The 25,959-nt window shown below is 31.6% G+C and overlaps 3 protein-coding genes across 9 annotated transcripts in view; 1 reads left to right on the top strand and 2 right to left on the bottom strand.

The window, feature by feature from the left end:
• Nucleotides 1–214: 214 nt before the first annotated feature.
• Nucleotides 215–5,180, top strand: LOC124428113 (zinc finger protein 595-like). 4 transcript variants are annotated; one of them, XM_046971789.1, is made up of 8 exons: nt 215–492; nt 816–956; nt 1,095–1,197; nt 1,268–1,602; nt 1,911–2,279; nt 2,381–2,735; nt 2,811–3,109; nt 3,224–5,180. In XM_046971789.1, exons 2-8 carry the CDS (start codon nt 831–833, stop codon nt 3,773–3,775), a joined length of 2,139 nt encoding a protein of 712 aa, XP_046827745.1. In that variant the 5' UTR covers nt 215–492; nt 816–830; the 3' UTR covers nt 3,776–5,180. The 4 variants fall into 4 exon arrangements, with proteins under 4 accessions (XP_046827745.1, XP_046827744.1, XP_046827743.1 ...); XM_046971788.1 differs by having other exon boundaries at nt 756–956; XM_046971787.1 differs by having other exon boundaries at nt 215–956; nt 1,268–1,587.
• A 98-nt stretch (nt 5,181–5,278) lies between these two features.
• Nucleotides 5,279–8,761, bottom strand: LOC124428114 (ESF1 homolog). The gene is made up of 8 exons (XM_046971791.1): nt 8,498–8,761; nt 7,621–8,264; nt 7,350–7,528; nt 6,941–7,045; nt 6,668–6,868; nt 6,373–6,595; nt 5,523–6,292; nt 5,279–5,452 (listed from the first exon to the last, which is right to left on the bottom strand). The coding sequence occupies exons 2-8, from the start codon at nt 8,249–8,251 to the stop codon at nt 5,333–5,335; spliced, it is 2,229 nt and encodes a 742-aa protein (XP_046827747.1). The 5' UTR covers nt 8,252–8,264; nt 8,498–8,761; the 3' UTR covers nt 5,279–5,332.
• A 376-nt stretch (nt 8,762–9,137) lies between these two features.
• The window catches only part of LOC124427920 (ras guanine nucleotide exchange factor P-like), an 88,625-nt gene continuing 71,803 nt past the window's right edge, over nt 9,138–25,959 (bottom strand). For 3 of the 4 annotated variants that reach the window (XM_046971354.1, XM_046971355.1, XM_046971356.1), the window contains exons 3-5: nt 23,884–24,847; nt 23,050–23,109; nt 9,138–13,326 (exon numbers count right to left, since the gene is read on the bottom strand). In XM_046971354.1, coding sequence (XP_046827310.1) covers nt 13,133–13,326; nt 23,050–23,109; nt 23,884–24,847 — 1,218 coding nt within the window. In that variant the 3' untranslated portion in view covers nt 9,138–13,132. The remainder of the gene's footprint in view (nt 13,327–23,049; nt 23,110–23,883; nt 24,848–25,959) is intronic. The other variant, XM_046971357.1, reaches the window with a different exon arrangement.

Below are 25,959 nucleotides of genomic sequence, written 5' to 3'. Positions count from 1 at the left end.
TTACAAATTTACTATCGTATATCAAAACTTGGATTAGTGATAATTTTATTGCGCATTTTTTGTCAATTGAGTATCTAAATAATGATAAAAATTATTTATAAAACCATAGAATGTTGGGAAATGTTAAATATTACGACAATTAAGATTGATAAAATTTACATACTACGATTTTGATATCGAAAAAATTTACATTATGTTTTCATTTTGTACTTTTGATATCAGAAGGAGCTACATTATGTTTTTGTTTTGACGAACATGAACTTGACTTCGATAGTTACGCATCGGACTCGCGTTGTGCTTGTAATGGCCGACTTCGCGATTCACTTATCATTTCCCTAACTTCATGATTGTTGTGTACGGCATTTGTTTGCGCTGAAGTTCGTCTCTAATGGGTTTGTTATTACCGTTGATGCCGGTTGAAAGTGGTGATTCTTTTTGAAAACAGAATAACTACAAATAAGTGGACTTTTTACAAGAAAGCTGACATATCAGGTCAGATAAAATGACTTTGTTCCGTGCTTTTATAAATTTAGATCGTGTACATTTTTTATCGTTCGACGTCAGGTTAGCTCCTCTATAAAAAATTGTGTGCAAATTTAATTTAAATTTAGACTAGATTAAGAGACATTATTTGAATACAATTAATAGATAAAAGATTAGATAATTTGTTATAAAAAAGAGTTATAAAAGAAAAGATGGGATCATTGAATCTAATTTGCCCGATGTGCTGTGGTGAAACATTTAACGATCCACAGTCATTGAAGTACCACTTGCTCAGCATGACGGACAATTTGTATTGTCCTGGATGTTCGCAGCGTTCAGATTCGGTAATGGCGTTGATACAGCACTTGGATCGATGTGGGCAAGACTCAGAACAGGAAATGCATCAAGATACTGAAGAAAACTTGGAACAAGAAACTTCAAAAGGAACTGTCACAGCTTCAGAAGTCTTAATGGTATATTATGTTTTAAACTTATGATACAAAAATGTGCAGTCTTATGCCAATATTATTTTATATTTATCATTTATGAAATTTGTTCATTTGTTATTGTATATATTTTAAATACATCATGTATGTGTTGCTTTATTTCAGGATACAAATATTGAACAGATTAATCAAACTTTTCTAGCAACTGTAAATAATAATGGTATTATGATAGTAGGAGAATCTGAAACTATTCAAGTTGATGAAAACGGTGTGTAACAATTTTCTTTCATGTACATTTATTTTCTTCTATTGAATATTATTTCTGACACAAACACCAGGAGACATTAAAGTAATAGAAAAGATGGATACAGACAAATCACAAGTAGATCATAATTCACTGGACTTCAAGATGACTGAAAAATTAAACAGTATTGTTAATGAAACAGAAGAAAAATCTTCAACTTCAAATTCATTAGTGACTCCATCAACATCTGGCACAGAAGATAAATCGACAGATAAAAATATAATTACCATTTTATCCAGTGGTTCTGAACTTTTGGATGGAGATACTAGTGCCTTGATAAATATGGACCATATAAATGATGTTGGTGAACTTGATGAAACTGGATTACTTCGCGTTAAACAGGAAATCTGTGAGGTAAAAGTAGAGGAGGTACAACATGCTATTGTCTTTTATATCTTCGCACGTGCATGCATATGATTGGAGTCTCCATATACAATTTATAATACTTATTTTTATTCCTTCAATCTATTCGTTTAAAATATTTTTTTTAAACATTGATAATGGCATTTTCTATCTATTAATTTCAGAGTTTATACATCACAAAAATGGATGTTTCATTAGAAAAGTACCTTTAAAATATCACAAAAATAGTATTTTCAATAATTTAAGTATGAATATTAAAGTATTAAGTTTATATTTTTATTGGTAGCTTTAAAGAATACTATTTTTTGTCACAGCTAGAACCAGAAGCAGTTTATAGTTGTACAAGTTGCGACATGAGCTTCAATTCTGTTTTGGAACATATAAAACAGTTTCATGATGGTCAAGAAGTATTGCTTGAAATGGCAGAACAATTAGATGATTTATCATCCGTACCCACGACTTCTGTTCTCCCAGATGAATCTGAGAATGATATTAATACACAACCTCAAGCTATGAATACCCTTTGTACCGAAGAGTGTGTAGATAGCGAAGGAAGATTATATACTAGAAAAGTAGTTCAAATAGAAAGATTTTGGGATAGAACTTCAATTGCAATACCACCGACACAATCTACGAAGGCACCGATGATCGAGAAATTTTTTTCTAACGTAGAAGGCGTGAAAGTACAGTATTTTTTACAGTAAACTATACAATATAATAGGACTATACAATATCATAACTAAATAACATCTGTAACGATTTAACTTATATTTTATATATCAAGGTGAGAGAGAAAAGAATAGCTCCCACATCGGTGAGAATGTATAGATGTAATCAGTGTCTACAGCAATTCACAAAATTAGCAATTTTTCGAGAGCATGCGTGTCTTCGTGGTAATAATCGCTGTGACAGTTGTGATCAAACTTTTGCAACATCAAAAGCATTACAACTTCATTCAAAGATACATGAAGGTGAACCTGATTCTAATCAACGAGTATTTGTATGCACTACATGTGGTACTGAGTTTTGTTCGCACAAAAGCTTAAGATTACATTCTCGAATGCATGCGCCAGTGAGAGCACGACACGTTGATGCACCAGAAGGAACTCTCGATGCAACATTTACATGTCCTGAGTGTGGTAATCTTATCTTTTGTGTAAATATTAAATAACAAATTGTATTCTTTCATTAAGTATGCTGTTAACCATTTACAGGTAAAACATTATCAGAATCATATAAAGAAGCACACATGTCATTGCATACAGGTGATTCCGTAACTTGTACAGTTTGTAATAGAAAGTTTGACTCTGCTGATAGTTTGGCGATGCACGCTGCAGTGCACACTGAATTGAGTCAATCACACTCTCCGACTCCTCCTATAGGTGAAGTAAATGAATCCATTGAAAATCAAAAACCCTATCAGTGTCAACACTGTGGTCGAAGATTTACTAGACCACACGAGAAAGTAAAACACGAGCGTATTCATACTGGAGAGAAGCCCCATGTTTGTGAAGTATGTGTTATATCTCCTTTTTTCTCTTTATATTTTATTTTTTCTTTCGTTAATTTGAATGTAATATTAGCGTAAAAAATGTTTATAAAGAAACAATTATTTTTCTCTTGTTAGGTCTGTGGTAAAACCTTTCGTGTTTCATATTGCTTGACATTACATATGAGGACGCATACAGGAGTAAGACCATACGGATGTCAACATTGTGGCAAAAGGTTTAAAGCTTCCTCGGTGTATAATCATCATTTACTTACGCACGGAGAAGAACGTGCTTATACGTGTCCCTACTGTCCAAAAACTTTTAAAACTCGAGTTCAATTAGCTGGTCATAAGAATAGCCATACGAAGCCATTCCGTTGTACTGAATGCTCCAGACCTTTTGCATCTTTATATGCAGCAAGAGCACACATTCAAACACATAAAAAAGATAATAATTTAAAATTTAGTTGTTATATCTGTGGCGCGTCTTATGGTAGAGCATTCGCTTTAAAAGATCACTTGAAACAGCACGGTCAAGATACATTGATTCCACCTGAACCTGCACGAGAGGAAGAAGTACGTGAAGGTGATAATTTTTTGTTTACAGAAGAGGATATGGAAGAAGATAAATTAATTATACCATCTTCTATAACTGTCGCACAATCTTCTGGAGCAGAAGATACAGATTAAAATTGTGATATCTAGTCGGTAAATTGTTTTAATTTGTAGTTTGCTGTTTCATGTGTGTTTATTCGTTTGGGAACGAAACAATTGGATTCCGTCTAATTTCATAGTATTTAAATACTATTAGCATTAATTTCTCTTTAAAATTTTTGTAAAATTTATAATTCTTACAAAAATGTTATAATGTAATATAATTTATAACTCTGATTTGTGATAGTAATGTAATTTTATGGTGTAAACATAATTTTGTTAATGCCATTGCATTGAACTTTTACATCAGTTTGTAAGCAAATAACAAAAGAAAATTATTTTCAAAAGTTATCGTATTTAGTTTACATCAATTAAGGGCCTTGAAGAATGTATTTTTTACTAAATTAAATTCATAAATTTGTATATGCTGATCGAGTTAAATGGAAATTTTAAATTGGATGAATGAATGATTATCATATTAAATTGTTATTTAGATAATCTATTTAACTATATTGAAAGTAAAAAAAATATGTTAGTCAGACTGCTTCTAATTTTATATATAGAATCCAATGTTGTCATCCTTTCTTCCTTAGACAATTTTATTTTTGTTGAATGATTTTTTCAATCTTCCTCATCGTTTGTTTCTTTGAGTGAGAGAAAAATATATATATTTAGACAATAATATACTAAAATTTTCTATCTTCTTTGTAGATAAAAATATATCAAGTAATATTTACTGTATTTGCATTATATATTTTCAAACTCTAAAATTTTTAGCTATGGCCTTGTAATAGATCAGTGATATATATAACTATTCTTTAAAAAATATCTAATTTTAGATTTGAAGCGGAACTGAGTACAAGAAAAATTTATTATTGTTATTTTATAAAATACAATAATCCTACCTACAGTACTGGTAATTTCCTATACCTACAAAATATTGTTAACAATTGCTAAAAAGATTATTTATTTTGAAAATAACTTTGAGAAGCAGTGCATTGCACAAAGAATAAAAGAATAATTCTAATCATTGAGTTCTTAATTTTACACGAGATGTTCATTATTTAAATTGTTAAATGTCTGATTTGCTATTATTTCTAGAGATACAATTAAATGAAAAATAATATAAAAATAATAAGTCATTTGTTTTTATGACAGGAGACATAAATCTGAGATTGACTGATTAAGATATAAACTAAATGAGTAGTACAAATAAAATTTTGCTAATTATTTTAGGACAAGAATATTTATTTAATATATTGGAAAGAATGAAAAAGAATTATTAAACGTGTACAAAAAAATAATAAAAAATAAGGAATTAAATGCCGTTGTAAATAATTGTGTTGAATAATGTCTTTGAAAATAGATCCATATTCATGTGGAATATGTAATAGAAAGTTGCTTATAAAGTTTATACTTTAATAAAATATATTCAAAATCATACATTTTTCATGATAAAATTCTCATTATACCAATAAATTTAGTAAAATTTAAACGGTAATAGGTATATGTTCATTATTTGAAAGAATTTGAATGAAATAGTTTTTTAATATGCTTTTTTTATTCTTAAATAAAATTTTACCATAGAAGTTATCATTTTATTGGTTGAGATATAGTTTTGGTATTTCTTTTTACAGATTTAACTAATGCTTGTAATTCTACATCCAACTTTTTACTAATTTTGGATAGTTTCTTTCCGTTATCTTCCGTTTCCTAAAATTAAAAAATATTATATACAACTGTGAAAAAATTTATTTAAGATATAATAGTATTTAATACTAACATTGACTGGAGTATCTTCGGCTCTTCTCTTTAATTTTTCTTGAATTAATGCTTCAGTGCCTTTAGTTTTTCTGTAATGAGGATCTGCAGGATCGATATTGAAATAATGCGATGTATAAAGTGCAGCAAATCTGGTGTCTTTTACATTCACTTCAAAATCATCCTTCTCAATCTCTTGTAGATTTTGTTTTTTCTTCAATCTTTTACGTTTAGATTTTGATAAATCTGCATTAGCTTCAATTTTTTTCATGTTAAAATGTTTCTTATATTCTCTCTCAGTTTCATCCATTAAAAGTAATTCTAATTCATCTGCACGTTTCGTTTCTCCATCTGTTATAGAAGAATCCACGTCGCTATTTTCTTCAGCTATTTTTTGTTTTTTATAACGTAATTGGTCATTTCTCAGTTTATTATTCTTAGAAGAATCAACGTCAGAATCTTCCGAATTCAATATATCATCGTCGCGTAATTCCTTAAATTTCTTTAATTCTTCCTTCCTTGCTTTCTGTTTGGCCTTTCGCTTTGCTAAATATTCTTCAAATGGAGTCAGATCTTCTTTCTTATTTAATTTTTCTTTGACCAACTTTTCTGTTTTATTTTTTGTTCCTATGCCCCATGTGAATTCTAATTCAACATCTTTTTTTTTCTTTGCTTCTTCGTCTTTGTCCAATTGTTTCAACAAGGTCTTATATTTTTCAATGGGATCATTAGATTTATTTGGATCATCTTGATTTTCTGTTTTATGTGCATTATTTTGTTCACTTTCCTTATCTAAAATACGGACATATTATATATTATCATGATGTAAAGATATTTATAATTTATATATTACTGTCATGTATGACAAATACCTGTATCATCATCACTAGTTGCATTTGCTAAATAGGCTTGTAAATCATTTTCATTTAATTCATTAATTTTTCCAGAATTAAGCTTATTTGCTATTTCTTCTCTTTCTAGATTTGTTTCATCCCAAGTTAATTCTACCTTTACTTGTTGCAATGCAGTAGTTGTAAATTGACGTGGTTGATATTTTGAAAGTTCTGGTAATTCACTACATACTTCTCGAGGTTCCTAAAGTAAAATATTTTTTTTATAATACACGAAATAAAGTTTATAATAAATAAAGATAAAGAATTTTCATACTTGATCGAATGTCATATCATTTGGTATAAATCTTAAATCTAATTTTGTTGCTGTGGATTCATATTCAATACCATCACATTCAGTATAAATTTTGTTTGCAGTTTCTACAGAATCACATTCCAACACTGCATAATAATACTTTAATCGATTTAATTGATATCTTCTTAATTTCTCCATATGATAATCTGAGCCCTCTTCATTCTATAACAGTTAAGGAGAAACGAGTTTTATTTTTATGGAATGTTTATATGTGCTATAAATTATTGAACTTACATCACTTTTGCTATGAACTTCTTCTGTTTTATTATTAACTAGTTCTACTGGTCCTTTTATTTCTTCTTCTTTCATGCGTTGTAGACCAAATTCTGATGGGTAAATCTGTAATATTGACAAAATTTGTAATAATTGTTAACACTCGATTTACTGATCAGTCAAAAAATTGATTTCAGTCGTTTTTCTAAGAATTTCTTATAAAATTTCGCCGCATGTTTTCTCAAAGCATTAAAATTTTTTCTATTATATAGATGATCTATATTAACTATCTATTAAAAAATGTTGTTTTCCTTTTCTATTAATTTTAAGATACATGTAAGGTATATCTTAATATATTGGAATAATATTATGTTTATGTTCTAGTGTTAATACTTTAATAATATGCATGTTTAAAAATAATTAATACTACCGTAATACAATGGATAAGACCACCACTGGGCAAAAATGAATTAAATAGGACCATTAGATCTACAGCACGTATTCTATCCCAATCCATATTGCATATAGCTAATCGATGAGTACTTTGTTCTGTCCTTTCTGCATCTTTATCTAATTCACCCCAACCATGTTCTATATCTTCACTTTCATCTAAATGTTAAATGAATATGTTTTTACTTATTTATGCAAAAGTTGTGTTACAATCAAGCTGCAATAGCAAGATCATGTGTATAATACATTACCACTGTACTCAGAACTTTCTTCATCAGAAGAACTATCAGTTAATAAAACTCCTTCACCCCTGGCATAATTAACAGAAAGATCTTGTAATCTCTCCTTTATTTGATCTGTTAGTTTAATATTTTCATCTTTATTTTTTACATGTAATTGTTTCTCATTTTCTTTTAAATCTGAATCTAAATCAATTGCATCTAATGAGCTATCAGTATCTATATCTATACTTGTTTCTCCCTTTGGTTTTATACGAAGAAAGTTATCCTGATCAGAAATACATTCATCTGAATCATTTTCTTTCTTTTGAATCACATTATCAATGATTTCATTGTTTACTTCTTTATTGTTATGCTTCGATATTCTTTTCTTTCTAGCCTTTTTTGTTTTGGAATTAGTTTCAGGTATAGATTCATCTTCACTACTAGTTAGTTCATAATACTTCCTAAGATTTTCCATAGAAGTTTGATTAATAGGTTTTCCACGTTTATCAATTGTATATTTTATTGCAAATTTTTTATCTTTAAACATACTTTGAAATCTTTTATCTATTTTAATTTTACGCTCAATTTTTGGAATCCGTCTAAATTTGGGATCCCTTGTAATATGTGCAAAGCGTTTATCAGTAATTGTGTCATCCATAATGACGGCTCCACTGTAAACGTATGAAATAAAATAAGAATAAAATATTTTATTAATATATTATAATATAGTTAATATATTATAAATTTAATAGTTCAAATTATAACTTATTTACTTCAGAACATAAATAAAAATCAGCTAAGGTTTTTTAATTTAATGAACGTGAAATATCATGTAATATACAATTTTATATTTTTTAAGATTATTATAATTAGAGAATGATTTTATAATATAAAATATAGTTACCAAATATCATACGATATATGAAAAATTATTGTTTCCTTTCAGGTTATGTTTAAAAGAAAAGCTTTATTTTTAGCAACAACGTTGTTTCGTTAAATCAATTTTAAAAAGATAAATGTATTTAAACGTAGCAAAAATTTATTATTATAAAATTTCCAAAATACGTGTATGTATTTTCCACGTGTATTGATAGGTATACTTGAATGTTTTATTAAACAAGGTAATAGAAATGTAATGGCGTTTATATTCTCCCGTTGATAAAGACGATCGTTACAATATCGATCGAAAACATGTAAACTAACCGAACCATTCTGAATATTAATTTCAAATTTTCTGCTAGATGGAAGTACTCGTTGAATTTAGTCGTCGAAATAAAATTTAAAAATTTGTAATTTCTGCAAGATTATGAAGATGTGAAGTAATTTAAAGACATGTGCAAATTATTAATACTGCATAATTTGTTAATGAATAAAATCGTTTTGATTGTACTTTCTATTGTACTTTTAAATGTATAATATCATCGAAGCAAATTATATTTAAAATAAACTTGCTGGTTTCCTATCTTGTAATAAAGACTAGTCATTTTTATTATTTTTCTGAAAATAGTGCAGTCTAAAATGAAAGAAAAATATGAATATATTCGATCGAATAGGAATTGTATATTACGTATACATATAAATACATATTATATATATAATATATATATCATCATATATTTAAATTACACGACACACAAATTACAGCATCTTATAAACATTATGGACAAACCGTAGGAAATCAAATAGGAAATGTGCACGAATGTTCGATCCCACTCTTCTCTCTCTCTCTCTCTCTCTCTCTCTTCCGTTTATGTTCTTTTTTCTTTTCACATATCATGAGGTATATCTCGTATATTAAAATTAAAATAGATCGGTACGGCGAACGAGTCTGAATATGAAATTCGTTTGCCTGAAGAGAGAAGTACATAATAAAAGACGGTCTAGAAGTTGATACCATATTGGATGAGGTAAAATAGGCTTAAGTTATCCATATTTTGTTCGATAACGATTCTTTATAATAACGAGCGGTTAACGAGAAATGCGATAAAAAAAGATAGATATTATAAATACATAGATTGCGAAAATTTCAATTGTTTTTCCTTATTTTTCTAACGTTCCATCGCAAATACGCATAGTGTAATATAAAGCGCGTATATGTTCGATTATTTTTGATTAGTTCATACGAGATATGTAATGCGAAACACTACGCGCTGTATATCATACATATATGATGCAACTGATGCGATAACAACGATCGACGTATTTTCGAATAAACGAATAAAAAATCAATAAGATTTGCCGAAAAATCTAATAGATCAGACTTAGTGCGATTTATTTCATTATCTCTTCTAATTATTTTTTAGGATGCAATTTCGAACATTTTTATAATAACCAACAGACATACGTGGAATAGTTAATTTTTAACATTTGTTTAACATTTACCAGAGAGCGACACCGTATCATATTAAAGAAAGCTGATAGTTATTATACGGATATTAGAATGTAGAATTAATTTTATAGAACAGTTTATTAATTATCATGTTTGAAATAAATTGTCGGATTTGATTTAAAAAAAAGATTGCAAAGGATCGATTACGAAAAATGTTGAAATTCGATATAAATTTTACCTCATTGTTTTTAACGTGAAAATTTATCTTCTCTTTACGAATGAATTCTTCGAGGCCCTTTCATCTTATCACAAATGCACGTTTCTCGCTGCTCGCTATTAGACGAAGTTTGCAATATCGCGTTCTAAAATAGAAGAAACTCTATAGAAATAGATTAATAAAGAAGAGGAATAGGGCTTGGTGGAGGGTTCAAAGTACACGGAGTAGTATCCTCGTTGTAATACGAGGCGACGCTATACAAATAATATTACACTAACTACAGTGGGTATTAGGTATTTGCAATGTTTTCTTCTTGTTGTCTTCTTGCTTCTTTTTATACACGTATACATACACAAGTGCGTAGATTTAATTTTAATTTTAATAGAGATACGAATCACGAAATTAAATATACCGATACGTTCCGGAACGTGTGTGTGGGTGTGTGTATTCGTGTGTGTTGTATTTGTGTGTATAGGGTAGTTCTTTCCATTTATTATTCGTACTCGATGCATCCTTAAAAGACGTCTTAAATCTCTAATAATCGTTAAAACCTCTTAAACGAATTTGTACATGAGGCATCACGGGATATCAGACGTTTCGCATCGACATACACGAGTTTTTTTCTTTTAGTCTTTCCAACGTGCCTGGGCCTTTCCGATTTTAATAGTTACAAGGACATACACGATGTTCGTTCTAAGTTCACGACATTTTTCTAATTGCTTAATTGTTTTTGAATTTGGTTGACCATTTCTTTTTTTCCTCTTACTAATATTCATGAAGATAAAGCAGTGAAAATAAAATGTTATATAAATTTTTTTTCTTTATTTTTATAACGTTTCGCAAACATAGCACTCGTAGTACATTAGAACGTGAAACGCTTGGAAAATATCTGGACCACAATCCGCGTTGATTATATTCACACGTAATAACGTTGAAATAGTTGTTTACGTCGGGAAATAATCGCGGCGAAAGGAAGCTTTGGCTTCTCTTCTCGAAACCCTTTACACCTTAGGTCACGTTGTCCTAACCTAGTTTACGATCGTAAAACACTTCGATTCGAAAAGTAAGATATCCGAGACGAGATATCTACGGCTAAAGCTTGAACGGAGAGGAACGTACTGCAATATCTGCATCGTCCCTTTCTCCCTCTCTCTCTTTCTTTCTCTCTCTCTTTCTCTCTCTTTTTTCTTCTCTCTCTCTTCTGTGAGAGAGAACACATAACGCTGTGACGAAATATTTCCTCGCAACCACCCACACTATCGGCGTACAATCACGAAGGCATACGTTTCGTCATAACCTCTTTAGCCGGTGAACAAATATCGAGGTAAACCACACGTTGTTGAACTCTCTCGATAGCTTCGTCCCGAGAGTCGAAGAAAACGTTCGCCAAGTTCCGTTAGCCGCCATCTTTCTTCTTTTTCTTCTTCTTCTTTGGAGACAAGTAAATTCAAATTTTTCGAATCGTTCGGAAATCTTTCTTTTTTCTTTTTTCTTTTTTTTGTTCTTTTTTTGTGGTCCAGCCACAGCGAGCAAAAGCCGAACAAAATATTACGTTCCCGATCTTACGCGATTGTCGATGGAAAATATCGATATCTGTTAAAGGATATCATATTTTGGTGAAGCGTTCGTTTTACACGCCATGCTATGTATAACAATGTAATAAATACGATGAGAGAGAGAGAGAGAGAGAGAGAGAAAGAGAGAGAGAGAGAGAGAGAGAAAAAGAGAGAGATAGAGAGAGAAAGAAAAAGAGAGAGATAGAGAGAGAAAGAAAAAGAGAGGGTAAGAGCATACATACATAGAGTTATACTTATGTACACGCACGCGCGCATGCGTGTGTGTATGTGTATATGTATATACACGCAATGAGAATCTTTTAAATTAGTTAAGTGTCGAGAATGAATATTTGTCCGGCCTCTCTTGCAAACGTGGTAATAGTAGTAGTAGTAATAGTAATAGTAATAGTAATAGTAGTAGTAGTAGTAGTAGTAGCAGTAGCAGCAGTAGTAGTAGTAGTAGTAGTAGTAGTAGTAGAGTAGTAGTAGTAGTAGTAGTAGTAGTAGTAGTAGTAGTAGTAGTAGTAGTAGTAGTAGTAGTAGTAGCAGTAATAGTAGTAATACATACATACATACAAAACAAAGCGATCGTGCATTCTCGAAATCTTAAACGCGAAATTTTCATAATACCAAGCCTTCGAAAATTGAATTTTTCTTGAAGCAAGGCGACCAATTTTGTTTTTTTTCTTTTATTTTCCTTTTAATTTCTGTCGATGTCGAATTACTTTTAATTTATCTACGTAAGCGGTGCAATCGAAACGACAAAAAAATCCATTGAGAGTAAAGATCGTGATCGTCTTGCAATCGTTTGGAATAAATCGTTTCGTTGAGATACGAAGCGAGTAGGTATATAAGTACTCGAACGTACTCTTTCTTTCGTGTCTCCTAGAACAACGTTTTTCGATCATCCTTCTGAATGATTCGCAAGAGACTAGACTTACAGATGCAACAACGATAACGATCAGATGCTCTTTGAAATTGAGTAAACATTTTCTTTTCGGTACGTATTTTCGTTCATTATTAATATGAGAAGAGAAGTTACCTGATTTCAAAAAGCAGGTATACATATATTCATTTTTACGTATCAGCGTTTATAAATTATTCGTTCTTGTTTTTTTCCTTTTTTTGCGGCATAGATAAAATTTACTTTTCTAATAGTGAATTTGTTCGAATATCGGAACGACAAGTATCGTTTGATTTTTCGAAAAGAGAGATCGAAAAGTATCCATTCTAAGGACAAGAAAAAAGATCGAAACGATTCGACGATGTCCCTTTCTCCTTTTCACTCGTTGCTTCTACAATCTACAAAGTAACGTCGTCGAATTTTTCTTCTCTATCAACGAGTGAGGAAGCGCCTTCGATATATTTTCTTTTTTTTTCTTTTTCAATTCTCTTCGTTTCGCCGAGGAGTTCGTCTACGTAACCATGGTAGGTAGTTCACTTGGTGTGCTGCTTCGGTAGATGTCGCTTCATGTGCAACGCGAGATGGTCGCTCCTCGCGAACGATCGCTCGCAGACAGCGCATTTGAACGGTTTCGCGCCAGTATGCTTCCGATAATGCCGCGTTAATTCGTCGCTTCTCGCAAATCGCCATTCGCATTCCGGCCACTGACACTGGTACGGTTTTTCTCCTGCAAATATAATTAAAGAAACATGTCAGATTAATTTTGTTCTTTTTCTTTACTTTTTAAACGAGAAAAACTATTATGTGTTAAATATATATATAAAAAAATGTAAACATATAAATATAGTATTATCTATGATATATATTAGATTTATCGAAAAGTTCTGCCGGTTTAACGCGTCAAATTATTTTTAAATATGAAAGAGTTTTTTTTTATACATAAATCGTATAAAACTTTTCGATGAACATAATAGAATATATGTATGTTAAACGTATGCATTTATACAGGATGAATCGTTTCAAGTGACTGGAAATTGATCAAATTTGCTTACAGATAAAAGAACGCCGTTGAAGAAGATATTACTTCTGTAATACTTCAAACAGAAAAAATGCGAATAATTCCTATTGCTGATATTGCCACTATTTTTATTAGTTAGCTCAAAGAAAGGGACATCTATTAGAGAGAACAAAGCGTTTGCTCTTAGCCAGAAGATAGTTGTTCTCTCTCTCTCTTTCTTTGGTGTGTATTGCGCGCGTGCGCGCATACGGCCAAGATGCCGCGGTGACCTTTAACTGTACTCGCATGCTGCAACACGCTCACCTGTATAAGCCTACTCTCGTACAGTGCCGATCTGAGGTAGTTGCAGGATGCAACAGGACGAGAGATAAAGCTACCGCGAACGCGCATGCCTGCATTCCGCTGCGACTCTAACTTTGGCTGATTAACAAAGCCTATCCCTTTTCTATCTTTCCCTTTATCGACACGAAGAAATCGTGACATGTATGTATAACTCCCGTAGAATAGTTTCTCCTTTGTCTCCTTCTACTCTTCTTATATTAAGTCTACGAACAATATTGTTTTATTAAACAAACTTTTTTTATTTTAACACTATTTGCTATCAAATAAAGTTGTATTTAAAGGTAATTGAAGAACAATAAAGATTTATTTATAAAATAACTTTTAAAAAAATGGATAATTTTATTAATATATAGATGTCTACATATATATGTGCGTATATAGCTATACTTTTAAAGATTATTTCAAAAAATATATATATATATTTTTTTAAATAATCTATATATTATCGTATCGTAAATATGTTCTAATCCACGCATGTAAACTACATATATACACGTATTGGCGAGTGGTAAGTTCAACGATGCGGATACGGTTTGCTTACCCGTCCGCATTCCAGTTAACATTTGCCAATTAACTTCGCCAAGGCAGCCGGTCGGGGGCACGACGATTAGGGCGACGTGTATTATACGTACTATATATAGTACAATACAAACATATATATATGTATGTGCATATATATATATATATATATATATATATATATATATATATTGCGTGTATATACATACACAGATGTAAGTTAGTTAGTTATACGGTATCGAATTTCGTAAGATTTTCTTCGTCAAGATGTAATCGCGTCTCCATGATACAGCCTAATGTTCCCGTTAGATACATTTTGAAATAACAATTTCTCACGCAAAGCTTCGTGAGCAACTAATGATACCGATTTACGAATATCATCGATGTTAAACCACAAAGGTATATATATATATATAGTTAGTTCCATGTTAGTATTCCTATATCACGTGAGTTTTTGTGTCCAAATTGACGAATGATCGACAACCTTTTAAATCGAATTCGTTTCCTTTTAATTAATGTCAAAGTTAGATTATGTAACTTCGTCGATTAAAAATAAGTAAAACGAAGAATAATACTACCAATATTATGACTACGGAACAAAATTATAAGGATACGTCGTGACCTTTTAAAACTATGTTCAATCTATGTACAAAATTACAAATTCAACTCTCTTGTTGCTCATAAAAATAAATTCAGCTATTTTTTGCTAATTATCAATGATAATTAATTTGATAAAATGGTAATCCTTAAAATTTTTTAAGAAGGTATTTAAATATTCTTTTGGAAATATTTATTATACCTATCGAAAACATCTGTTCGATTATTGGATAAGTTTTTAACTTTTAAAAATGAATCATTTTATTGATGAAGAATTCAGAAGTTTCCATTCAGATGGGAAGTTGTTAATATAAATGGAAAAATACATTAAATATTAATAAATTATTAATTGAATATTAATAATTGATATGGAAATGTATTTTTTTTGATATTAGTTAAAAAATAGGAAAAACTTTTTAGCATATTATTTTTATTACAAATTTGTTTTATTATCAACTAAATAAATAATATTTCTTTCGCTAATTGAAATAAAAATATTATTTTCTTCTTAAAGTGATCGAGGAACAATCGGGAAACGTCGAAAGTTCGATAAACGTGCGCATACGGAGAGAAAGAATGAAGGAGGAGGTTATGGTTGCAGGGGAGGGAGAAGGAAGAAGAGGACAAGAATCTCTCTTTCTTTTTCTTTCTCTGTTTCTCTCGATAGCTAAGAAATACACCCACTCATCCCAACTCGTTTCGTCGGCTCGTGCAACGGTCTCTGTCTCTCTCTCTCTCTCTCTCTCTCTCTCTCTCTCTCTCTCTCTCTCTCTCTCTCTCTCTATAGAAAGGATCCTAACCGGTCCATGGTTGGCACACGCATAGACTCCCATACGGTCGGCGTGTTACCACCACGAGCCACGTCCATTCACGGGTAATACACGTTCGTGAGAATCCGTCAGAATATTTTCTTCCACTCGGCGGACTGTGAGAAGAGATTGGAAGGAGAAAGAAATAGAAATAGCGAGTAAATGTGTTCAACACACTATTATTATTATTATTAGTTGTAGTAGTATCATTAAAAATATTATAAAAAATACATGATTTAATCGATTAAATTGATTAAATTAATTTCTTTTTTATTTCATTTTCTTTCAAAATTAATCGAAATAATAAAAAAATATATATATTTTATATTTTTTATTAAATCAATAAGTAATAGAAAAAAAGTAAAAAAACAAGAAAAGAAAAAAGAAGAAAGGAAAAGAAGAAATAAGAGGTCAAATAGATCAAGATTTTGATTCGGATACAGCATCCGACACAGAATTATTCATTTATTCTTTCTTTTTCCTTTTTTTTTTGAGGATGATCACGTGACAGGATCGACGAGTAGCTCGCGCACGAGACTGCGGCGTTTTCTTTGATACCTTAGCGTGGCAAAAAACTACGAGGCTCGTGTCGTGAATGAATCCCGTAGCTATGCGGGGGGAGAGAAAGTAAGAGAGAGAGAGAATGAGAAGGGGAGGAGGGGCGAATAACTGACAGATTGCCGTTACCGAGAAAAAGGTGTTAAATCATCCGAGCTACGATTGAAATCTTAGGAGCTCCTCTACCGATCAGATTATATTGAGAAACTCGATCGAGTGAGTCTCTTTGAACATTGCTTTTTATGATTTTGAATTCTTTATATTTGTTTAAACGAAGGAATAAATTAATAATTAATTGATCTCAAAATAATATAATAAACATATTTTATGTAATATTATAATAACACAAAATAAACATTATATTTAGTTTTATAATGTTTATTTATTATAAGATTTATTATAGGTATTATTATGTAATGTTTGCACTATATATGATGTATTTTATATAATGTTTATTGTAATTAAGTAAATAATATAATATATTATATATACAAAAACTACAATATGTGGGTAATATTAGGTTAATGTAAAAATAATTGAGATTTACAATTGTGAAATTTAAAGACGTATATAGTTTGTATGTCGTTGAATAATCGACATTGAGTTCTGCAATTTCTCGAGTTGTTTTATGTAAGGACCGTTTCAATAATGGCACTTAAATCATTATTGTCAATAACTAAAAGACTCTCCTTATCTTTGAGGCTTTCGTTTCCATCATGAAATTTTTAGAATCAATGTTGAATTGTATATTCATTAATTGTTTTTTGGTAAAAAATATGAGAGATATTTCGAATAGTTTTTCCTGCTTTACATCCCCATTTAATATAATAAATTTAATATAATAAATTTAAAGGCTTACATTCGACAATAATAAACAATAAAAATAATATAAGCAAAAATCCGTAGTACCGATTTCATTCTTTATAATGAACTATTGCATGACAATAAAGATAAAAGATACCTAGAAAAATTGGCGCCAAATTTTAAATAATAAAAATTTCCATTATTTTTTCACCAATTTAATACGTATCTACATATATAATAAACATTATATTCAATACAAAATTTTATAACTCACAGTACATGAGTTATAAGGTTATAATTTATTTATTATTATTATAACAAGATAATATAATGGAAAAAAATGATTTATCATTTTTTGAATCGGCGATCGGATGTCTTTGAGATACGATACGATTCGATTATCGCAAAAAGAACAGAAATCGATACACGCAACAAGTATTGTCTGTGGAATTTATCGCGGTTGGACGGGCCATTTTATCTCGCATAGTTTCTCCTCGTTAATTCGATATCGCCCGCAAAGCCGCGAGCAACGATCGAAAGGGAGGAAGAAAAGAAGGAAGGAAAGAAGGAAGAAAAGAAAGAAGGTTCGAGCGTTTGTTCGAAGCATGCGATGATGCTTAATTTGCCTCGGGCCGTCCTCGATAATTTTGGATCACTTTCACTCGGGCCACTATATACTACCATCGATTCGATTCGAATTTACTTTTCGAAGCGATCGATAGAAAATAAAATAGAAAAAGAAAATAAAACAAATAAGAAAGTCGAAAGATGATTGAGACATTATTATTATTTTTTATTTTTTTATAAATTTGATTATCTTTTTCAATATCATATAATTTCGAAGATATTTGTATTTTAAGTTTTATTTTACTTTTTTTTTCCCCCATGAATGAGTATGGTTCATATTATTGTTATATTTTATATTGGATTGATGCAAAAGTTCGAATTTATTATTTTTAGTAAATAAAATTTTTCTTTAATTTTTGGATAAAAAGTGGAACGAACTTTTATACCAATCTAATATATAGATAAACCTATCTATGTAGTTTATATTTTTCAAATCGGAGTGTTTATTGTCTAAAATATTTTCGTAATGATAAATAGCAATTACTTTGTGCAATAAGTAAGAAAAGGACTATATAATTTTTATGAGATTTCGTACAAATAACTCTCTTTTTTCATTACGCTTATATAATAATTTTATTGTTCTATAACGTATAGCTTTCATTATAATAAGCTAATATAACTGCGACTTCCTTATCGCGACAAGGAATAACGTTCTTCTCTAATAATAGTATTGTAGACCTATTAAGGCCAAAGAAATACGAAATTGAAACGCAGAACAAAAAATTGAAAGATACTAAAATAAAGGATATTAGTAACTATAAATCAGATGAATTTTTTTTAGACTCCGATTCGAACGAAGAGTAATCAATATTATTCTTTCGACGTCGTATAATTATTATTGATAGTAATACCTAATATTGATAATTGTATAGTAGATGAAGAAAATACTATATTAAAAGAAATTTCCTGAGAAAGTTAAGGATCATAATTTATTATTTTATATTTTATATAGTTACTCGATGAAGATAACAGTTATTTCAAAGCTCTGAATTTTGTTATTTTATATAGAATGTTTCACAAATTCGTAAATTTTCATAATTCATATTTGAAGGCTTAATGTTTATTTCACTTTATATATTTGTATATATATAATATTTGTATAAATTTTATATATAATAATATTTAATAATAATATTTGTATAAATATATATTATATATATATTTATTTAGACAGAAAAAAATAGATTAAGTTAATAGAGCGAAATGTATCATATAACATAAAGAAGAAAAACGAAGAAGAAGAAAAAGAAGAATTCAGAACTAGGCGCCGTGCAAAGTCTCTTCTTCACTATAAATAGTGTCTCTTTGATTTTTTACAGTACGCTTGTAAACAGAGTTCGCCAGCAGGTCGATAGAGAAAAAGAGATAGAAAGAGTGAGAGAATGGAGATGGGGGAAGAGATGTACGCCAAAGTTGGAAGTGTAGATGAAACAGGAATGTTGCTCGCCTCGCGTACTCACACGTACGTGACGATCATCTTTCTCGACATATACCACCACGTATACGTATATTTGTGTTTATGAGTGTATGTACACGTTCAAAGAGTACTTTGAAACACATATTGCTACTCTCATATATGTACAAATAAAACAAAAAGAGAGAGAGAAAGAGAGAGAAAGAGAGAGAGAGAGAGAGAGAGATTGTAAAAAAATTTATATTTTATAAGTAAAAGGCAATTATAAGAAAAAAGAAGAAGAAAGAAGAAAGCACAGTGTTTCATAAAAAATAGAATAGTAGATAAATAATAGAAAAGAGGAATTAGATGTAAAACATTTATTTATTATAAGAAAAAAAGCAACAATAAAAAGGAGAATAGGAGTATAGTCACTCATAAAAAATAGAAAAATCAAGTGACAATAGAGAAAGAAAGAAGAAATAATGTGTTATTTCGTACGTGTGCCGTGTATAAAATTCCGTCTTTATACACGTAGCATGTTATGTACACGTGCGCGCGCGCGTTGTGGTTGAGTAGGAGAGAGAGAAAGAAAGAATGAGAGAGAGAAAGAAAGAATGAGAGAGAGAGAGATAGAGAGAGAGAGAGAGAGAGAGAGAGAGAGAGAGAGAGAGAGAGAGAGAGAGAGAGAGATAGGGAGACTGGAGCGGTGAATGCACGGTTCTTTCGTGAAAAGGCACGTAGAGGATCTCGGCCGTTCATTCAAGAAGAACGCGCCACGTGCCTGAGGCTCTCAAACCGCTAACTACGCCACTGCGTTCCATAATTGAGAAGTGAGATTCTCAAACTGGTTAAGGAGTATATACATATATATATATATATATATATATATATATATATATATATATATATATATGTATGTATTTATGTTGTGAGTATGGTTTTTCCTTTTTACATATATATACATATATATGTATATTATATATATATATATATATATATATATATATATATATATATTATATATACCGCATATACACACAGGGTGTCTTAATAATACTGTTACTAATCGATATCTTCGTTACTTTCAATGATATAAACAAATGCCGAAGGAACGAATTGTTTGGTTTAAAGTGGTTCACGTTATGATATAAATCAATTTTTTTTAACCCATTTGCATCCAAGCGCGGATATATCCGCGAGCCCGCGATTGCTTTTCATTACTAGTTACCGAATATTCTTCAGATGCCACAGATTATATCTGATAAAATATAAAATATAAAATTCGTTATTTGCGATTTATTAACTGTTTTAGAAAGTATAATTCTGTTGTCATGTACTGCACTTATGACCAACTACGCGCGGTAATACGGGCCGATCATCAATTGAACATTGCTGGTTTTTTAATACGGCACATTAAGTAGACGCATGATGCAAATGAGTTAGTCATTTTTTTTTAGATTTAAAGGTCATTGAAGTTTTTTTAAATGGAATTACATATTTTGGTTTCCGAAATATGCTAAGCAAGGTGATAATGAATTCAATGACTTATAATACTATGATCTTTATGTGACTTTGAATAAAATAAAATAAAAGAAAATTAAAGAATTCATGCAAATAATGAAATAATTATGATAGAAAAATTAATGAAGGAAAATTTATTTTAACAAGTGCTCAAAATGATATCCATTAATTGAAGGATTGAAATTTCAATACATTTCTTTAAACGATTAATGAACTGGCTCTATCTTTTTAATCGATGCTAGCAATTCTTTCATGGTTTCCGATGTAGTAGGAATGTTGTCTTTTATGAACTATTGATTTAGTCGCACTCTAGAGAAAAAAATCTAAAGCTGTAACATCCGGTAAACATTCAAGCCATCGAATATTTATTCCTCGATCAATCCAGTATAGCGGACAATTTAGTCTTATACTTGACGGATTATTGATGCATTGTGAGCTGGACATCCGTCACGATAAAACCATATTAGATATCGTTGAGGTGCGAAAATGTTTTCTAACAAATAAACTTTTATAAAGTTTTTTTTATTCAAGGTCATGTAAAGATCATAATATTATAGATCATTCGATTCATCTTCATGAAGATATCATGTTGCAATGATGGAAATATGTAATTCCGTTTTTTAAAATTTCATTGGCTGAAATTGTGAAAAAAAGTAAAATAAAAAAAAATTGATTTACTCGATAATGTGTACTCCTTTGAAACCAAATAATTCGTTTCTTTGTCATTTCTTTGTATCATTAATAGTAACAGAAATATCGCTTTGTAATAGAACTAGTGAGACTCTGTGTGTATATATGTAGGTGTATAGAGGATGAGACAAACAAAGTGTTACATGTTGTTTTCTCTGAAACTGTTTAAGATAGCGATGTAAATTTTTTGTTGTTTAATTAAATAAAATCGAATATCAATTATTCATTAGGTAAAAAAAAATAATTATAATATTCTATTTAAGGAAAAGAATAATTCAAATTAATAAATTTGTAGGAAGACATGGTTTCATTAATTTGTTGTTTTGTGTAAAGATGGTAGTATAAACATTGATATACAAGATTTTTTTAACTTAGATTAAAAACAAAAATAAGGGAAAGGGAAACATTGATTCTGAACTGATCAAAATTATCTTCCAAAATCTTAGCTAAATAGTGGTTCAGTCCAAATTTCAAACATGCAACTCTCGTTATTCTATTTTTCTGTTGTCTACTTTTCTTGTACGAGTTATGCGTACGAAACGATGACGGTTTACCGCAAAACCTCGAGGTATCAATTCGAAAGTGGTACATCGCACTTAAGATGCCTCTGGCTTGCTGCATTCCGCAAGAGGCTGACGCCGAATGGCCACGTGTGCAGGAATCGCATCTTGTTCTTCAGTGGTCGTTCACCACGTGTGTGTTAATCTATGTATCGAAGAGAGAGGAGTCAAAGACAAAGAAAGAAAGAAAGAAGGAAAGAGAGAGAGATAAAGAGAAAGAGAGAGAGAGAGAGAGAGGGAGAAAGGGAAAGAGAAAAAAGACAGAGAAAGTTTGATCGTCAATTTTAAAATGCAAACATTACTTTTATCAACTTTTTCTTTTTCCTGCTTTAAGTCAATTCTTTACATTTTAATTAGTCTTATTTTGATACTTGAACTTTCTTTTTAACGACTCATCTTGATTAATTCATCTTTCTCTCTTTTTTTTTTTCACATACATATATACCTAAGCAAAGGAGTATCCATGCGATGTGTTTGGACACGGACAGGATGTGGGTCGCTAGTTACACTTTAGTACTCGCATACCATGTTCGTGTTCCTTATACGTTTACATATGATAGAGATGTTTGTGACACCAAGAGCCAGTAAAAGACGAAGAAGGTATTAGAGATAGATAGAGATAGAGATAGAGATAGAGATAGAGATAGAAATAGAGATAGATAGAGAGAGAGAGAGAGAGAGAGAGAGAGAGAGAGAGAGAGAGAGACAGAGAGAGAGAAAGAGAGAATCTCCATTTATATGTGTGTGCGTGGAAGAGAGAAAGAAAGAGACCGCGCCCTGCCCACGCTAAGAAGAGAGTCGGGACCGACTTGGCACTTTTAAACTCTCCGTCCTGCTTCGAGGATGAGCTACATACCTAATTGTTGAACGGTACATACTACTCGTGCTGCCCTTAGCCGCGCCTTGACGCAATCATTTCGTTAATTATCGCGATTCGAGTTGGTACGTTTCTTCTGTAAACACACACGCAAATACGCATACACAGGCATATACATATTCACAAACTTACCCGTATGTATTCTCTGATGGGCCTTCAGGTGCGAACTCTTCGTGTATACTTTCGTACAACCTGCAAACAAGGAAGAGCGAGTGTTTTAAAAATGCCGCCATTGTTTCGTTCTTTTGACCAATCACTTGTCCTCTCTTTATTCGAGTTGAAAAAAAGAAAGAGAGACAGAGAATTACGAAGTCAATTTCTCGAGATTTTCAGTTCTGATAAATATGAGAAAATTATATCAGACTTTTTTTACTAGTATAACTAATATATAATAGTGGTAATAAATCTTAAAAACGTTTTCGATTAAGCCTGCAAAACGAGTTTTGACGATTTTTGTGTCACATGATAATAAACGTGTTTTACATGAACGAGATTCCTCGAAAGCAAGTAAGTATAGTTCGTAGGTATTGTATAACAAGCAAAGGCTCACTTCGTTGTCCTAACACTAATATCTTCTGTTTACCAGGATTTGCCTATCTGCGAGGTAACGCAACGTTGTAAATTTTTGAAAGGTGAGACCCTGAGACAAAGAACGAGGACAACCAGAGATAACCGATAGACTTAGGATGATAATCGTATATCTCGGTTTGTTCAGGATATTCGGTCAATTCCGTCAGTTTTGTTTCTTTAAATTACACTTGAATAATGTGAATATGTATCGAGAAGTATCTTTTAATGTTTAGATCAGTGGTTCTTTGATTTTTGGTCTCTAAAAACTCTATGCACTTTTAGAATTGAACAAAAATTTTGAAGAATTTTTATTTGAAACTTTAAAAAGTTTCACTATCAAAAATGTTGGAAAATAGAGAAGGAAAACAGTAGAAAAAAAAGGAATGTGAGACTAACCTATGAAATCACAGTGGTGAACACGTCGCTTTTCGAGCTCAGGATTGTTCCGTCTGTTAAACTTGGTTGTAATGGGTGGCGGTTGAATCCGATGGGGCGGATTTAGAATAGAGGGTTGCGGATAGGGCGGAGGCGGTGTCCGTCGCGGTGGGCCACCACCGATGGGCGAGCCAGGATCCGAGATAGGAGGTGTTAACGGTGAGATGTACATCAACCTGGTCATCGAGCCATAAAGCGGTGAGGTCGTTGCGTTACCAGCTTGCTGAAGCGTCTGAGACGATCCGTGATGATTCGTTGAGGTGTCATTGCTGTTACCGTTATTATTGTTACTGTTATTATTATTCCCATTGTTGTTATTAACGTTACTGTTGTTCGCAACAGAGTTGGTATTGGCGTTTCCTGCATTACCGGAAACATTACTTCCATTTCCAGGATTTCCCGGTGGGAAAGCTTTAAAAGGCGCTGTTGTTGTCGTTGTCGTTGTTCGATGATGAACGAGCTGTTGTTGCGCACCCGTTGATACATTTGACTGTCCTGAATTTGAAAAGCTCTGTACCTGATTCGACGCTGGTCCTTCGAGCAAGTGTAAAGTCGGTGGCGCTGGCAATGGTTCCGTCTTTATTTCGACTGGTGAAAGAACCGGGGAGGTCACGTCGTCAGATTCCATTTTAATGTGAGATTGAGAGCCCAACATGTCCGCGTTCTCCGGGTCAAGCTTTTGAATGCTCGACGTGATGTCCTCCCAAAGAGGAGGCCTGAGAAAAACGTCGTCGTCGTTTCCACCTGGTTGATTCCTTGAAGATACGAAACTAGCCTGTGGTCTGCAAACTGGACCACCGACTTCAAAAAAGTCCTCCATGTGTACTGAAGACTCTCTCGTATCCTTATCCCCTTCATCTTCGTCTAACTTTTGCAAACGATCAAGATCTTGTCTGCAGAGAAACGTATCCAGGTCCGATGTCTGCTGAAAGCATAGTTAAGCGATGTTAGATATAATTTATTAGGGTGGATAATGATTATTTCTATACAATACAGTTATTCAAAAATTTAAAAATTTATTAACGATAACAAGAATGTCTTTTTTTTATCGGCCGAATAAAAACAGTCGCCTGTGGGCATTGATGTCTCCAAAAGTCCTACGCAAGTTGTAAGAGATTTCAATGTCCGCATTGAATTCTTACGAAGTCCATTCCATCGAGAAATTGTATCGACTAAGAAGATCTCAAAATGAAATCGATGGATTTATTGTAATTCCTTTATTTTATTTTTTTTCAAAATTACGAATCGACCGTCACGTATAAAATCAAAGCTTAAAGGGTAAAGAAGGAGAGGGGTTGTTGAAGTCCAATGACTTGCATTATGCTGATGCACCGATGATGCACGAAGACTTGTACACCATCCTTCGTAGTACGTTAATATGCAACGAGCACATCGGGGGCTGTGCAGCATGAGGTCTCTCCGACACCCCACGCCTCGTGTCCGGACGTTACTACGCATGAGAGGCCGTTGAAGGAAGAGGAAGAGATAAGAAGAGACGGAGAGAGAAAATCGAAAAAGAAGAAGAGGAGGCAGGGTAGCAAGCGATGCTCCGTCATTCTTTGCATGATTTCTATTCGTTCAACACCGCCCTCGCGTACCAACTCTCTTCTTCTTTTTCTATCGAGACAGGAACGTGCGAGCACAACATTTTGAATATTTTAATGCGCCATGCTGGTCGAAGTACACGCAGCAAAACGCCCATTCAACGATCTCGTCTCTTTCTTTTTTTTCTTTTCGACTATCGATGATCGATGGATCTCATTCTAACGTTTGCTAAATATCTTGCCTGGATCACAATGAACTGAAAATAAAACGAGAGTTGTTATGACTCGGTCATGAAATTTCTAAGATAATTAATACATTACTTATGCTTTGTTAATAATTAAAAATCTTTATTATGCTAAATATTTCATTTTAAGAAATATTTTCAAAATATATATTGATTATGAATTTTAATATAGGTATTTAAACAGCTTTAAAATATGATACTTATCTTAAAATTTTATTAAATGAAGTGGCAGCATGGAATGTATACTT

The sequence above is a fragment of the Vespa crabro genome, chromosome 11 (assembly GCF_910589235.1).
Source record: "Vespa crabro chromosome 11, iyVesCrab1.2, whole genome shotgun sequence".
NCBI classification, from domain to species: Eukaryota; Metazoa; Arthropoda; class Insecta; order Hymenoptera; family Vespidae; genus Vespa; species Vespa crabro.
Note: the sequence above shows the minus strand (reverse complement) of the source record. Positions and strands in the feature narration are given on the sequence as shown.

Bases quoted from the DNA above. Each gene is read 5' to 3' on its own strand.
- LOC124428113 (XM_046971786.1), top strand. From the start codon at position 696: ATGGGATCATTGAATCTAATTTGCCCGATGTGCTGTGGTGAAACATTT. The intron at 957-1,094 runs GTATATTATGTT...GCTTTATTTCAG, and splicing joins CAGCTTCAGAAGTCTTAATG to GATACAAATATTGAACAGAT. The intron at 2,736-2,810 runs GTAATCTTATCT...AACCATTTACAG, and splicing joins ATTTACATGTCCTGAGTGTG to GTAAAACATTATCAGAATCA.
- LOC124428114 (XM_046971791.1), bottom strand. From the start codon at position 8,251: ATGGATGACACAATTACTGATAAACGCTTTGCACATATTACAAGGGAT. The intron at 6,596-6,667 runs GTATGAAAATTC...ATTTTACTTTAG, and splicing joins ATGATATGACATTCGATCAA to GAACCTCGAGAAGTATGTAG. The intron at 5,453-5,522 runs GTTAGTATTAAA...TTTTAATTTTAG, and splicing joins CCGAAGATACTCCAGTCAAT to GAAACGGAAGATAACGGAAA.